General features: G+C 43.3%; 1 protein-coding gene across 1 annotated transcript in view; it reads right to left on the bottom strand.

Annotated features, from left to right (window-relative positions):
* The window catches only part of slit3 (slit homolog 3 (Drosophila)), a 275,138-nt gene that overhangs the window by 107,895 nt on the left and 150,355 nt on the right, over positions 1-16,888 (bottom strand). The window contains exon 6 of the mRNA XM_085789009.1: positions 4,748-4,819. Within this exon, the coding sequence (XP_085645135.1) occupies positions 4,748-4,819 (72 nt within the window). The remainder of the gene's footprint in view (positions 1-4,747; positions 4,820-16,888) is intronic.

A 16,888-nucleotide genomic window follows, 5' to 3' on the forward strand; every position in this document is an offset into this window, starting at 1 on the left:
CTTGCTTTTACAACACTGATCATCCACTTTCATCCTGGCAGCCATGAAAGAAAGAGCAGAGGGAAGAGGAAGCACGAGAAAAGAGACTATCTAAGGACATACGAGTAAAGGGAGCAGATATCAAAGGAAATGGTGAATGTAAGTGTCTTTGGTAATTTCCGTCTTTCTTCCTGAACCTCCTAAGCGAAACTCTTCTGTCACAGTGAGGCACAAAGATTAACAGCAATTCAAATCGGTTTACCATGAACTTCACGAAAAGCGTTCATTTCTTAGAGAATAGAAACAAATTCTTTGTCAAGCACCGATGAATCCACGATCCCATGAGATGTATAGACTTTTTACCTCAGTGTGAGCAATATACATTCTATACTAGTGGTGTTTTAGGATGTGAACGCACATGTGAAAGTATTGCCGAACATTGTGGAGTCATAATGATTGAAAAAGTGCCATATCTTGATTTCTGTTGATGAAAAATTATAGTAATAATGAGGGAGTTTGTTGAACAAAGATAAATGGTCACGCCGTTTAGCTGCATTGTGATTTTATACAGTTCTTTAAAATGTCTCATCATTTTAACATGTTGTCGACTTTAATAACAAAAAAAACAGCCCATCACTCCCCTTTATTTCTAGAACAATTAAAACAAGATTAATAAAACTAACAAACTCTAAATCCATTTAGCATTTTCCAAATGAGCCCGACGCCCCAATATTCGGCTTTGACTTGTCAACGCTGCTGCTGTGAAACATATTAAGCAGCTCAGATAAAACCTAGTCTACCAAGAAACAGCGGCTAATTAAAAATGACTAGATTAATTAATGTGGAGATTCGTTAGTGGCACACACACAGCGTTGTGCTTCTTTCAATTAGCGTGACACACACAAATGGCGGAAATGCACATGCACGCACACACACACACACACACACGCGTGTATCCGTTTGCCTGCCAGCCTACATACATACATACGTCAGCATTGACGCAGAAAAGTACATTCACACATACACACACATGCAGTCGGACGTGTTTTTGAAGTGAACATCATCTGAAACCGCCATCATGCAATAACTGGAAACACAAGAGCACAGGCAAGGTTACTGACACACACACACACACACACAAAACCACACACTGACACATGAATGTCCAGTCACAGCAGGAAACACATGGACTCACACTGACTTCATCCCAGTTAAATCCCCAGCCTAACCTCTATCACAGCTACATGCTTAATCACAGACGTCACCCCTAACTACCTCAACCAACAACTATTTTCATTATGGACTTTTTCAATTAACTCGCTCACGGTCTATAAAATATCTAAAAATACAAGTGGTTTCCAATAGAACATAGTGATGTCTTTAAACCATTTACATTTACAAAGAAAAACAGCAATTCCCCAGGCTGGAATCGACCGATTTTCAATATTAGCAACCGCATGGTAAGAGACATAACTATTGATGGAGTTAACGATCAATCAATATAATCATTTCAACATTAAACCTTGAGTTAAAGATATGAAGTCCATCCTAAACCACAAAACCAGCTCTTAAACTGGCTAAAGCATGAAGCAGTCTTCAACAAGATAGAAGGAGAAGACTCATACACACACATTCATGTACAACACAGGTGTGCACACACAAATACACCTACCTGCTGATGCAGTCACATGACCTCCAATCACTGTTACCTCTGTCGTCCCATTTTGTTCAACGGTCGCGAGAATGAACTAAACAGATGGGTCTGCGTCTGTGTTTGTGTGCACTGTGTGTGTGTGTGTGTGTGTGTGTGTGTGCGCGTCTGCATACGTGTGAGTGCGCACATACATCTGCGCACGAGCGCCCGTGCATGTGTGTGTTTTAAGATGCTCGAAATGAAGATCAGTCCTGCGGCAGAATTGCTTACTGTCATTCATGCCCTTTTGCACACGTGCACAAGCGCTTGCGCATGCACACACACACACACACACACACACACAAACAAGCAGACAGACAGACACACAAACACACACTCACACCTGCCTTTATTAAAACGTCACATTCACTGAATATACTGTGTGCTGTCATGCTGTCTGCTGTGAATGGGAACGGCTGCGCATTTACAGTGAATTGTAAATCCTGCCGAGCACTCAGCTGTCAGAGTCTTATGAATTGCTAATATGTTGTATCTCGCGCTGCCGATCCCCCTCTATCTGCCCCCTATCACTCCCATTGTGAGCGGAGCAAAAGAGGGGAAGGCTGGCGAATCAAAAAAAAAAAAAAAAAAAAGCTAACTTTGCTAAAAGGAAATAAAATATAGAAAGGGAAACAGAAACATAACAGGTTTGAGTACAAAGATGGTAAAAGAAGAGAAAATAAGACAAAATTTTGCAACACCCAAAATATAGACTCACACTTTGATGATGCACAGTGTTTGAAATTAGCAGCAAAATGTGATCCACGGTGTAAAGCTGCCATGCACTGACCATTTTCCACTGTCGTCTGCTCTCTTTAATCATTCATGTGAAGACATCAGGCAGCACCATACTGCACCAACAACACTCACATCTACAGCAGGATGCTACTCATCTGGATGTGTGTGTGTGTGTGTGTGTGTGTTGGAAAAGTCAATGAGCTTTTACAACACAAACCCCCTCCCAAATAACCTCTTCAATACTGACCTTGATCCCAGTTTAAATGAATAACAAGAAGAAGGATTTAAAGGAACGTGGTGAAATAAAGTACAGAAGTGAAGACCTTGGTTTCCATAAGTAGGATGTGTTCTTTAAAATGAAAATGAGCACATGTACCCAACAGCCTGAACACAGCTCTGGTTTGTATCAGTGCACATTTTCTGCATTTTCTACAAAATGCTCTATTTTATTTTAATAGTGTTTCTCCCACAATGTTTCTTGCTATAGCAGATCTTTATGTGATAATGAGACAGATTTCTTCCAGAGGCAGCCAATTAGAGTTATATTATTCATTTAGACCGCCTAACTGATGCAAAAAGCATCTGATTATCATCGCAATGTTTTCAAACCATGACAGTCAGCAACTTCAAATTTCCACTCTGTATCACCACCATTATGAGTCCTTGTTCTGCTCTTCTGAGCCTCACTCAGTGAACCTCGACCACGTCCACTTGTCCATGACCAACCAGCATTTGTACGACGCTGTGAAAGAGGACGGGGACACCAAGCACCAGTCGGGACAGTGATGACAACCTTTTTCTTCTCTCATTCTTTCCACTCCTCTGTTCTCTTTTCTTATCTCCTTCTCTCCCTCTGTCTTTCTTTGTCCTTGTGCTTCTCTCAGTTTTTTTTCACTCGGCCCCTCTCTCATTTGTGATACAGTTTTACCCTCTGATAAACAAATTCAGCAACATTACAACTAACCTTTTCACCTCTCAGCACCACATAGCACAATATGACTGCATTGCCAACAACCCTGCAGACAAATGAACCACTGCTTGTGTCCACAGAAAAAGAAAAAAAGAGCCATTAAACCTCTTTCTTTCTGCTTTTTCACCAAATTAAACCCTGACAGTGTAACTGGACCTCATCACAGAGATGTTGGGGAAGTCTGTTCTTACACAGCTGAGCTGCTGCAATAAGTTGAGGCAAAGATGCACAATGCACAATGAAGCACAACATCTGTCTCTGTGCAGGAAGAAATGCACACAACGGATACACACACACACACACACACACAATCATGCACAAAAACCCGCACACACACACACACCCAGGTGTAGAGAAGGTAGACACCTTTCTCCGCACAGCGCACAGTTGCCAGTCACACCTCTGAGCACAGTGACAAATGAGCAGCTCTAAGAATGTGGACAGATCAGACACACAAACACTCTCTGAAACCCACACACACACACACACACAAGCACAAACACAAACACACACTCGGCTACACACACACAATCACATACACAGCTGGAGGCAAACACGCTCAAGCATTAACGTATTCCTATATGCAGAGGGAATCACCCACATGTATTAACACACACGGTGCAGAGAAAATGCAAAGCACAGCAGGTGGCAGATACACTTTTTGTCCTCACTCTGTGTGTGTGTGTATGTGTGTGTGTGTGTGTGTGTGTGTGTGTATCAGTGTAAGCCAAGGACGACACATTTGCTGGTGAATGAACAGGTACACTACTCTTCATCTTTGCAAGCAATGCACACAAGTACTTATGCACACCTTAGCGCGTACACGCACACACACACACACACACACACACTAATCGCTGAAGATAATTCACACAGAGAAACATGGAAAGAAACTACCTGCTCTCATCAACAGCATCTTTAAGTTGAAGCTTTTTGTGTATTCAAGACAAACAACAGATGTATATGAAGAGGAACATAAAAAAAAGACGAGATAGAAAAGTAGATGAAGCAGAAAGAATGAGGGATGACATGCAAGTGTGAGAGAAGAGGAGATGAGAGGAGGAGAGGGAAGGAGAGGAGAGAAGAGAAGAGAAAGATGTGAATTTTTACATGAAAGGAAAAGAGAAGCACAAAAGGATGAAGAAAAAGAGTAAGATAGAAAACAAAGCTGATAGCGAGAGGAGGAGGAGGAGAAGAGCGCAGGACAGATTCTTGCCTCTCAGACGGCACATGAGGAGGGGGAGAGAGGAGAAGAGGGGACTGATGAGAGGAGGAGGAGGCGGCGGCGGTAGGAAGAGGAGGAGGAGGAGGAGGAGGAGAGAGATGGAGGAGTCAGAGTGAAAGAACCAGGGTTTTTCTCTACTTACAGAATCTCCAGATCGCGCAGCGCTCGGAAAGCTCCATCTTCGATGCAGCTGATGTGGTTGCTGTCCAGTTGCCTGCACCATGCACACAAACACACACACACAGACACACACACACACACACAGAGAGATGAGAGACAGAGATAGGAGAGAGTCAGGCGCAAGTCGTCAGGGTCCGCTCAGCTGGGGGAGGGACTAACAAAAAAGACGGGCTGCGTGAATGAGTGTGTGTCTGTCGGTGTGTCTGTGTGTGTGTGTGAGGTGATACCTCAGTGGTGGGCTTAAAGGTAGCAGGTAGGAGACACCGGCATTGACTCTCTCTCTGCCACACACACACACACACACAGACAGACACACACTCTAGGGGAAACCCAGTCCAGACGATAGCGCCACGGCGAGCTGAGGTGAAGTCTCTCACCTCGGCACTGATATGGCCAAGCTCTGAGCAGAGGAGGAGAGGAGGAGAGAGGAAAAAGGGGAGAGCGCAGGAAGAAGAGGAGACCGGTGCGCTGCTGAAGTGGCCTGTCTGGCGTCAGCCTATCACCTCCCTCCCTCGCCGCACGCCCAGCGCACACTGGCCACCGGGAGAGAGAGGGACGAGAGAGGTAGACGCACTGAGGAGGAGAGCGAGCGAGCCGTAGCTACTAAAGCCCACCCTGCTTGTCTGTTCTGTAAATATTAATTGCATTTTCTCCTCTCCCACCCCTCCTCTCCTCTCCCATCCTCCTCCTCCTCCTCCTTCTCCTCCTCCTCCTCCTCCTCCCTATGTCCTCTTTTATTCTTTTTTTTCTCTCTCTGTAGTGAAAGAGGGAGTAATTTCATTACATTAGGCCAGCCAATCCATTAAGGGCCTTTTACCGGCTCTGTCACTGAAACAATTTCATTAAAAGGAAAGCCTCCGTAAATCAACCTACAGTCACGACTCTGCCTCTCTTTCCCGTTCTCCTTTCCTTTCCTTCCTCCCTCTCTTTCTATCTTCCTACTCTTCGTCCTCTCTCTCTCTCTCTCCCCCCTCCTCCCTCCCTTGCTTTCTCGTAGCCTTGTTCACCGGACTCCCAGATGCACCCTGTACCCCTCCGTCATCCATCCTTTTGCTTTTACTTTAATTTGCTCAGCTCTAGGTATTCAAGCCCCCTCCTCGCCGCCATCCATCCCTCCATCCATGAACCCAACAACCCTGAAACCTCCACTCCTCCCTCCCTCCCTCTCTCCCTCCCTCTCTCTCCATCTTTCTCTTCCATCCATCCCTCTTTCCCTCCTCCCCGCTCTCTTCTTCTTCTTCTGCTGCTGCCGAGCAGATGAATGTATTGCAGATGGAACGATACAAAGGGCAGACATTTAAAAGTATCTTCTTGTTTTTTTTTTTCCCTTCTTGTAACTCAACCAGGAAGGATGAGTGGCATTTAGCCTGTTACACACACACACACACAAGCACACAAACAGAAAGAGAGACAGGTGGACATGTGCACACAAACACACACACTGAGGAAAAGAAGTAACCAAACATGGAACATTCAAACACACACTTACAGAAAAAAAAAAAAACAGTGAAGATTCACAAACACAGATACCCTTGGAAACACACACACACACACACACACACACCATTGCCAGTTACTGTCTGCTCTCCAGACACTTGAAGATGAAAGCATATCACTCCACCTTAATCTTCTCCTCCTCGTCCTCGTCTCCATCTCATTTCTCTTCCACCAGAGCCCACCATCCCTAATCCCTTTTTTCTTTGACTTCTACCCTCTCCTTTTCTTTTTTCTCCCCTTGTTTCCGAGCATCCATCTCCTCCAATGTTCATGTTTTCTCCCTCTCTCCATTCATAATCCATTTTTTTTCTCCCTCTAGTGCCCTCTCGTCTCTGATTCCCCTTCACCCTTTCTCCTCTCACACTCCATCTGTCCATCACTAATCCATTTCTTCTCCCTGTTTTCTTTTATCAACCTTTTAAATCTCCTTTTCTTCCTCTCCACGCGGCCCACTGTGTTTTTTTTTTTCTTTCTCGGCACACTGCAGCACCTGTTGTATCAGTCATGTCAGCTTTTAACCCTGAGGAAGGTGCATCCCCAATCTGGAGCTGGTGTTTTCTCTGTGGGTCGACAGAAATGACATCTGGGCTTCGGCAGCAAGACACTCTCCTGTTTGTTTTTATATGTGCATATTACCGTGGGTGTGTGAAAACAATTTGAGGGATGTGTCGGTCCTCAGAGTGTCTGGAAAGTGCATTTACTCATGCGCCGCAAGAGCAGCTGAATAAGTAGCTGCATTTCAAGAAGCGGCTGGTCAAAGAGAGGCTCCAGAGCGGTGCCTTCAATACAAGAGAGATGAGAAAAACATTTTTGAAAAGGGGCGAACATCATCATCTCATTGAAGTCGTTTCAGCTCCTGAAAAACACTGACAGCGACAGTCGCATGGTGACAAACTGAAGCATAGAAATTGCGATTGTGCTCGTCGTGTGAGTTTTACACTAGAGACGGCACTGACATGCATGACAGGTTCATGGAGAGCTGTTCTCCAGAAACGCACATTTATTTCCACATGCTATTGACCAGCTGCCGGCGGTTAACGGTTGGCATCGATTCAGTTTGGACTGAACACAGTAAATATGAAACAACTCTGTGCCCACTGCCCACAGACCAGGTTTGGCTTGCAACATCATTATTTTTGTCCCAAAGGTTTCCAGAGACTGAGGAGAAGTTGTTGATCTGCCTTGACGTGATTAGATTTTATATATTTGAACTGAGAGATAAAGTGTTTCTAATGATCGCTAGGTTCATCAATGAGAAGAACTAGACAAATGGCCTTTTGTATAAGAATGTAAAATAATATTCTGATGAGGTTTTTCCTCTTGTCAAAAGCTGTGTTTTCTAAGATTCATTTATTCTTTCTTGGCTACTTGTTAGAAGAGCGCTGTGGCTCTGAGAGCATCTGTTAAATGACTGGACTCTAAAAGATAGTCAGTCGGGGGATAATACCAGCATATGGATGTGCCATATTTGTGTTTCATGTAATTAAAAGGCTTGCTTTTTTTTAAGGAAGGCTAACTGGCACAGAGCCTGATCACCCATATGGAGACGCAGGGTAATGCCAAAGTTGACTGTACTTATTAAAGCCTTTCTATTTTCAGTAAGGCTGCTTTTGTAACACAGACTAAGGTTGTGCTTTTCTAAAAAAAAACAAAGAGGTCGATTAAGGTTTGTGGTACTGTAATTGCATCCATGCTGGACAATTAAGCAACTCGCAAGGTACAGCATGTCCAGCACTAACATTCAGTGAAGGAAGTGGTGCATCATTTATGAAGCTAAGCTGAAAATGATGGTGTAGAGGTTGAGTGGTGGTGATGGAGGAGTACACAGTGCATCAGGCTTTCTTGTAGAAGATTGTGCTTTGGAAATCTACAGATACTGTTCACCTCTTACAGTAATAGTTGTTGTACCCTAACTACTATCGATCTTGGCAGCAGCCTTAAGTTGATCTTAAAATGTAGTTGTACTGATGTTCTCATATAAAAATAGTACTAGATGGTGAGATTGAAGTCGTCCTCAAGGAAATGACACTGCTCATATCTTAAATGACCCATGCTTATAATTTCCCAACAACCTCTTGTAAGTGAGGATATAATGAATAATGTGTCACGTTCAACACCTATAGTCATAGCAGTAGGTTCGTTAATTGTCTTTTTAGTGAGAAGTTGTGAGGTGAGAACTTGTGCAGAGCTTGAGACTCCCACGTCTTTAGTCAGGTAAGTCTGACTTGTCTTTATATCCACCTACATTCATGATCTCATGGGAACTTGTACAGTCGGGTGTGTGCAGGGATCTCTTCCGACTGTGTGTATCTCTGAGGTGGTGTGTTGATTATTGAAAGGTACATTGCGTAGGAATTACTCCCATCTAGCGTTGCGGTTGTATATGACAAGCAAATCAATCGTATTTTTCATGCTGCATTCACGTGAAATTGGGCAGACGGCAGACGGACGACAGCCGCTGCACGTAACGGCATAAACAAGCCTCTATGTAAACAAGTGGCCCGTCAGCACGAGGCAAAACAATACATGTGACAATATGTTGTCATGGTGATGTCGTATTGTTTACCTGACCCACGTTTTACCGGCTTTCTCTGGACTTCTGTGACTAAAATGACATCTGGTTTGTTTTCACAGACGCCACCTCCACCTGAGCCGACAGCTCCGGTGTCTCCGCTGAGTTTCCGTGGTTTCCTACCGTCACGCTGCCACTGAACGTAAAAACATGGCGACACCACATGGCAGCAGCACCGAGCTTACCCGCTCCATGTAGATATGAATGATATGAACGGCTCATTCAGAGCTGAAAGGAACACTTCAGTTTGTTGATGGGGGCGATTACTGGTTAATGAGAAACAGACTTTTGAACCAAATAATCGATTTTCGTGAATAGATAACAGGAGAAGTTACACAATGTCCCTTTAAATTTAAATTTCCTCTTAAAACATCACTACTTTATTCTCCCCAGAATTAAGAATAACTGGTAAATAATTGGTGGCCACGCGATTCATCCCCCCACCCTCGTCCACAGTAAACGATTCCATCATCTGTGATGTGACTGGATGCCTCTGACAGCTTTGTACATCAAGCACCCTGATTAGCACCGACATGATTGGTATCAATCTGGGATGAGGATGTACTTTGTGTGTCTGTGCGAGTGTGTGTGTTCTCGGGATTTGTACCATTGCGTTGAATGCATAGTTGTCGTCGTGCGCGCTTCCCCCGTGTTCAGATCGCAGATGTTTATTTCAGGGGAATAGAACGGGGGTCCAAAATTTAATTTCCTTCCATATAATTAGTGCGTTTAATCATGTCTATCATAAGGCCTATTGGCAGGCTGATTCAATGCGTCCCTCTGCTACCATCTGGAGCGGAGGGATGAGCACACACACACACACACACACACACACACACATACACAGAAATAAACACACACACAGCAGCCCTGCCACTTCATGAAGCCATCAGTGAGCAACAACTACTGACTGAGTAATTAATGAAAAGGACAGAGGAAGGGAATGAGGATGGAGTATAGTTGTGTTTCCATTCAATTCAATTCATATCAACAAATAATGCTTCATTAAATGAGAAAATTCATGTAAACAGCACCGTTTTAGTGGAAATTCTTTTTTTCCGCTGGTGCAAAGCATTTCCTATTATGAAGAAAGTACATGATGAATTGTGATAGAAACATTTTGTAAACACACTTCGTAGAAATTTTCAAAGCTTCTAATTTTCCTGAAATTCTCTTTAAGTTTTTCTACAGTTTGCGCTACACAGAAAAATATAAACACATCCGATGTTCCAGCAAATATCTGCTTTAAAATAGTTTGATTGTTGCTGTTGTACTCACTTGTTGTTGTCTCTATGGAACGCGTCTGAGAGCCAACTGGGATAAATTGCTAATAAATATTTACAATAATTTGAGCTGTTCGTATTAATGTCTGGTCTGTAGTGAAATTTCTTTGCTGCTAAGACTATAATCATCTCTTTCTTTTTAAATGCTACCAACTGCGCTATGCACCATAAACACAAAGGAAATTTTCTCAGCTGAAAAACATTTAATGACCCAAACTTTTGCATAAAATATAATTTGCTTATACACATTTGCATAAACCTTTGTGTCAAAGTCATGTAACTGAGATCTTTCCAACACAAACTCTTTCTTTTTTGCCCATCAAGGAAACCATTCACTTGTCTCTTGTCATTATCAGTCTGACTGAAAATGTAGGAAAGAAACAAAAAAAGATGAGCAATGGGCAGAGGAGCCAAATAGATACTGGGTAAACTAGGTAAAATTGTATGAGAATGAGAAAAGTCAGCAGGACAGGAGAAAGGATTGGAAAAGAACGCGTAGGGGAGTGAGTGGATGAGGGGAGATAGATAGAAGCTGGGAGGAAGGGCTGAGGAAAGACGGTGGACAGGAGAAATTCAGCATGGGTAAAAATGAGAGAACAAGGAAATGAAATAACTAGAAAAGAAGGGGTGGTCTGCAGGAGGGAGGAAAGCTAAGAACCAGCAGAGTAGTAGAGTAGCAGGAGGTTGGAGATTGAAAAGCTAAAACCTGTAAAAGCCTGAACAACAAAGCAGGGGTGAGCAGATGTAAGTGGACCGAGGATAGAAGTGATGGGAAGAGCTGATGAGACTGCTCACCTCTCCCTCCTTTTCCCTGCCATTAAAGGGATAGTTCACCCAAAATTGAAATTTCATTTTTCAATTTTCACTCATTATCTACTCACCCTCATGTCGACTAAGGGCTGGGAGAAGTTTCAGAGTCCTCCGTGGCTTCTCTGAGTTACAGGGGGTCTCGGCGTAGCAGTGCATGTCCATATAACGGTTGCAAATGGATACCAACTGTCTTTGTAACAAAAAGACACACCAAAAAACATCCAAATACCTCCATGCTGCTCGTATGTAATGTCCGTCTTGTATTGAAGCCCCGAAATGCGAAATTGTCCCGAAAAAATTAAATAAGTCTATATTTCAAGCTTGTTTTGTAGCGGAAGCTTCTTGAAGCTCCTCTTCCCGGTTCGTCAAATTTGGACGAACTGGGAAGAGGACAGACCCTGGTTCGTCCAAATTTGACGAACCGGGAAGAGGAGCTTCTGCTACAAACAAGCTTGAACATTACATACGAGCAGCATGGAGGTATTGGATGTTTTTTGGTGTGTCTTTTTGTTACGAAGACAGTTGGTATCCATTTGCAACCATTATATGGACATGCACTTCTATGCCGAGACCCCCTGTAACTCAGATAAATTTCAATTTTGGGTGAACTATCTCTTTAACAATTTTAAAATCTTTTCGTCTGCCTCTCTAACTTTGTCTCTGTCTCTTCTTCTTCTCTTTCTACATAATTTAACACTGTGATATAAATGCATTTGTATAAGTGCGACAATGGAGGTTTTTACTGTTTTGTCAATTCATTTCCAAGAGCAGATGTTTGGGATACCTGCAGTCCTGCCGATGTACCGGTGGACGGACATCTGCAATGGCTGCCGGTCGCGCTCCATGTGGCCTTAATGCAGTACATGAGGATTTGTACAATAAAGGCTTGGTTTTGACTTGCAAATGACTGAAGTCTGCTTTTAGTGATGTTCAAGGGTACAGGAAACGATGTCATGTTTTTCCACATAATTATTATTATAAGTCCACCTCTGTTGAGGTCTGTGTTCCAGACCGGTATGCACAGTCAAGGATACCGAGTGGATTTCCATCCAACTCTTACTAGCAAATTAGTCCATCTGAATATAACCTTACATTAGCCTGAAGTGGATTCATGATTTCTGTAACTCTGCTGGCATCAGAAATAAACAGTGAAAAAAAGGGAGAAACAACTTTGCCTAATGTTAAAGTTCAAGTTGAATAAAAGGCTGCAAAAAAAAAAAAAAAAAATCGATTGCACTGTTGTCTCTGTGTAAAGCTGAAACTATCCACTACACTTTGGGAATGTGCGCTTGAGTGAATGTTACATCGAAACTGGATCGCAAATCCTATCACAGCGATGAAAAATACAGCTGTGAGGAGGGAACGCTGTCTTGCTAAATATGTTACAATTCAGACAAAGCTATTGACATTTCTCCCTCCTGTCTCGGCTGGTTACAACCTTTAATGAATTAGCTTCATCCTGCCATTTAGGGGAGAGCGTAGGGGGTCTGTGCGAAGAAAAATGGGAATCTGATTTCAGGAAGCCAGGCTTCATGGCTTCATTCTTCTTCCCCACCACTCCTGGTAAGACAGCGTTTGCTTGGTGGGGGAAGAAATGACTTTGTAAAGTGTGGGTGCATTGTTGCTCCGGGTGTCACTTCTCAACAGGATGCTACAGTAGATATTCATATTTTTACATACTATAATGTGCACGTACTTGCTGGATATACGCCCGGCTTTGGCTCTGTGCTGCTGAAATTGTGGTAAACATAAAAACAGGTGACGGCAAGCATCTGCAACGACAGAGAGACACAACTGTGCAGGTCAGAAACTTGTGTGTGTGTGTGTGTGGTCGTGTGCACGTGTGTGCATGTGCGCGCAGCCCGAAACAATGTCCTCACCTCTCTCTAAGGCGCTGTTGTCATAATTCAAACAAACGGCCATCCTGCACTGCATTGTGGGTAGGGAAGCGTGAAGCATGGAGGCGTTTTACGAGGGGGAAGAGAAAAGAGAGGATGACAGGAAGGAGAAAGGTAAAGAAGCAAAGCCAGTAGGGTGGGTTTTTTTTTTTTTTTGTTTCGTTCCTCCACTGAGAAAGTGTTCGGTTGCATTGTTGGAGAAATTTCATCTTACATTCTCCGAACACGTTCTTCCAAACCACCTGAAGGTGTCACGAGTGTGTCGATGAGCATGGGTGGATCCAGTGCGGGAAAAATGTATTAAATTTTATCACAAAAAAAAAAAAAAAAGTAAGACTAAGAGAGCGAGAAGCCGGGCAGATAGAAAACAAGCTACGATATGAGGACGCGATGGCTACAGAAGATAAAACACATGTCTGTGTGAGCACTGAGGTGTAATGTGAGGGCAAATGAAACAGCTGTACCTTATCTGATGCGTCCATGCCTCCGTGATCCAACGACAGCTACTGTATGTGCCTCCCAGCATACCACATATGTTGTGATTTGAGCATAACTACAACTATGCACACGCCGTATCTGTGACCGATCACGGCTACCACTTGTCTCTTCGCTGAATAATCCAACACAGGTTTCAAGAAAACAATTCAAGTTTCTCATCATCGTCTTTCCTCTCCTTTGGTGTTTTATTTTATAGCATCAGTGATGTGTCATTACCAACTCCACCACCTGTATATTTTACTTTTTTATTGGTTGCCAACTTCATTTTTATCTTGGCTTCTGTCGCCTCTACATGAATATATTTATCATTTTTAGAATGTCTCTTATTGTGTGAATTAATTGTTTTCTGTGATTTTATGTTATGTCTGCAGCTCTCATCAAACTGCGCCCTAAGGCATGAATAAATTTTTATACTGAATTTAATTAGTTATGTGACACTTCTCATTTATAGAGCTTCTGAACGAGCTCCTTGCAACAGTTTGTTTTTGTGTTTTGTTTTGTCTTTATTTTTTTCCGTTAAGCTCAACGGCATCCTTGCAAAAAATAGCACAAAGGGGTAAATGTTACAGAGGACGACTCTGCACTCGGCTGATAAAACTCTTGTTGCCTCGCTCGCTGCTCTGTGCGGGTTTTTCATAAAGTGGCTGGTTGCTGGTTGTTCATCACGGGTGCAAAGTGACTCAGAGGCAGAGGGGAGAGTAGTGTAAGGGCAATAGGTGGCCTATTCAAGGCCTGCAGTATAGTGTTATGTTTCAGAAATACAGAAACACATCCATTATGAGACATGCATGCTTTGACACTGGTGGGCCCCGGAGGCAGTTACAGTTAGGATGATTTGAATACTAAGAAATCATTAAATTTAAGTGCAAGTGCCCACTCCACCAGCTGAAATGTATTCCTCTTTTTTATCTCATGGCGTGGGTGGTGGTGGTGGTGCAAAGGGTCAGTTTTCTGAGGATGCAGAGAGCCTCCTCATTGCTGTTAAGGAGATACTTTTGTATTTCTATCTCATGATAAGTTTCAATTTGTCACTTTCACTGTGAAGAGGAAACCTGGCGAATACCTTAAGCACATCGTTAGGTAGAAATGTGCAGTTCTTTTTTGTAATATTTTAAAAAGGGGATCAGACATGTTTCCCTACTGCGTCCTGAGTTTACAACGAGCTCGAGAGAAGAAGAAGAAACGTGAAGAGTTACTGTGCGTTCACACCAAAAGCTTCCAAAGTGTCAAAAACGCTTGAGGGTGTGCGCTTCAGACAAGACAGCTCCCAAAACGGCAAATATTTTCAGCCGCTTTGGCCGCTCGTCACATGACTGATATCAAAGTTTGATCGCGCTGGTCATTGGGGAGCCGAAGGACAAAAAAAAGAAAAAAAAGGCAGCCGAAGGACGTCTTTATTCAGACTGGTTGCCGCCGATTGCCGTCGAACCGCGTCATAGCTAATTACCCTAAAGCAGTGTTTTTCAACCTAGGGGTCGGGACCCCATATGGGGTCGCCTGGAATTCAAAAGGGGTCGCCTGAAATGTCTAGTAATTGATTAAAAAAAATTACTGATAAAAATATTTTTTTAAACTAAGTATTATTCTTTTTAAAATTATGATTAAAACACCATACATGATCTTAAACAACTGTATTCTATACTTTCACTTTCTCAAATATAAATCGAGTTCAAATAAAATGCAGCATATTAAAATATCTTGATTGACAGCTGCGATCACATGACTGCACGTGATTGTGGGGTCGCCAGAAATTTGTGATGCCAAAATGGGGTCACGAGCCAAAAAAGGTCGGCAACCACTGCCCTAAAGTTAACCAGGGCTCAACTTCTCGTCTGGTGACGCTTTGGACGCTCAGAGTCGCTGGGCTCTCATTGAAAATGAATTGACTTCCGGCGTTTTGACGCTTTGGAAGCTTTTGGTGTGAACGCACAGTTAGATGAGGAAGACACCACCACAGTGTGGGAGATTCACAGGAGTGGTTAGCAGGATAACTTTTCTGACGAGGCAAGACAAAACAGGAAAAGATTCGATTTTTTTGGGGGAAAAAAAGGATTGGATTGGGTACGACTGGATAAAATATGAGCATCCAGAACAGATAAAATCACAGAGAAACAGAGATTATTACAGGGATTCCAGCTCAGTCCTTTCTATCCATTCTACCTCTACATTTGCCTTTGTCATTTTTATCATTTAGTTTGACTGGCAGGTGGAGTTTAGGGGAATGACAGGGCCAGCAGTCAGCACAATGTATAGGGGAGCTCAAACGCACACGCACACACACACACCTACACACAGATGTATGGCATATACCTGTCTCTTTAGGTTAGTGGAAGCCTTCAGTAATCGTATTTGCCAGGTTCTTGGCAGTTTCAGCAAAACAGTCAATCTGATGCAGGGTCGAAAGGGTCTGCGTGTGTATGTGTGTGTGTGTGTTTGTGTGTATGAAAGAGGACCAATAAATGGCGCACAATGCTATGGTTGCCACTGGGCAGCATGAAAGGGAACAACTGAGAGAGAGGAAGATAGAAAGACCCTACCCTCTGAGAAACAGAGTGAGTGAGACAGAAAAAGAAGAGGGAGACGGATGGAGAGGGACTGAGAGAGGCTAAGAGGAGGTGAGAGAGACGGAGGGGGAAGTGAGAGGAAGAGGGAGAGAGACACAGTGAGAGGGAGATGTATGAGAAAGTCAATGCTGTGTCCACCAGGGACAGAATGTCATGAAGGTTTTTTTTTTTTTTTTTTTTTTACTCTGTGGTGTAATGGAGGGTTGGAGCCTTTTACTGCAGGAGTCACCTTGTCTAATGGAGGGAAAGATGGAGGGATGGGAGAGGGGTGGAGAGAGGAAAGAGAAGGGAAATAGAGATGAAAATGTGGGAGAGAGAGGGAGAGGAGAGAGGGTTTAAAGGAGGGGGCTGGCTGGATGGAAGGAAGGAGCTGGGAACGGAGGGGTGGTGCGAATGATGAGAGGGAACAGAGGGGAAAACGGAGAGTAGGGATGGAGTGAACATGGAGAAAGAGAAAGAGGGAAAGAGCAGCGAAAGACAGACCACGTTTGACAGATAGAGAGGATGGAATAAGAGAAAGAAGGTGATGAATAATGGGTCATTTGTTGGGAGGAAGGATGAAGATGATTAGAATGACAAAAGGAAGATGGAGTGAAGGAAGGGAAAAAAAGAGAAAGGGATGCAATTAGAAGGGAAGGAAGAGGGGTGAGGAAAACATGGAAGAAGGGAGAACAGAAAGGGGGAGGAGAAAGTGCAAGAGCTGATAAAAGGAGGAGGAGGAGATGCTGCAACACATCAGGAGAAGGGTGGAGGAAATAAATGGTCTTTATATGCCTGAGTCACTCCTAATTTTGGTGGGGAAAAAAAAATAAAATGATTGACTTTGTACTTCAAAGCAATTTGGGCCAAAACATTTTAACGAGGGCAGAGACACTTTTACTGTCAAATTTGATTGATAGGACTCTGGCAAAAAAAAAGCGTGGAGCCATGCATGTTGGAGCAGCGGGTCTGGTGTTAGAATAGAAAGGTAAAGAGGAGAAG

This window comes from Trachurus japonicus, chromosome 10, assembly GCF_045865225.1.
Source record: "Trachurus japonicus isolate A0001 chromosome 10, Traja_1.0".
Lineage (NCBI taxonomy): Eukaryota > Metazoa > Chordata > Actinopteri > Carangiformes > Carangidae > Trachurus > Trachurus japonicus.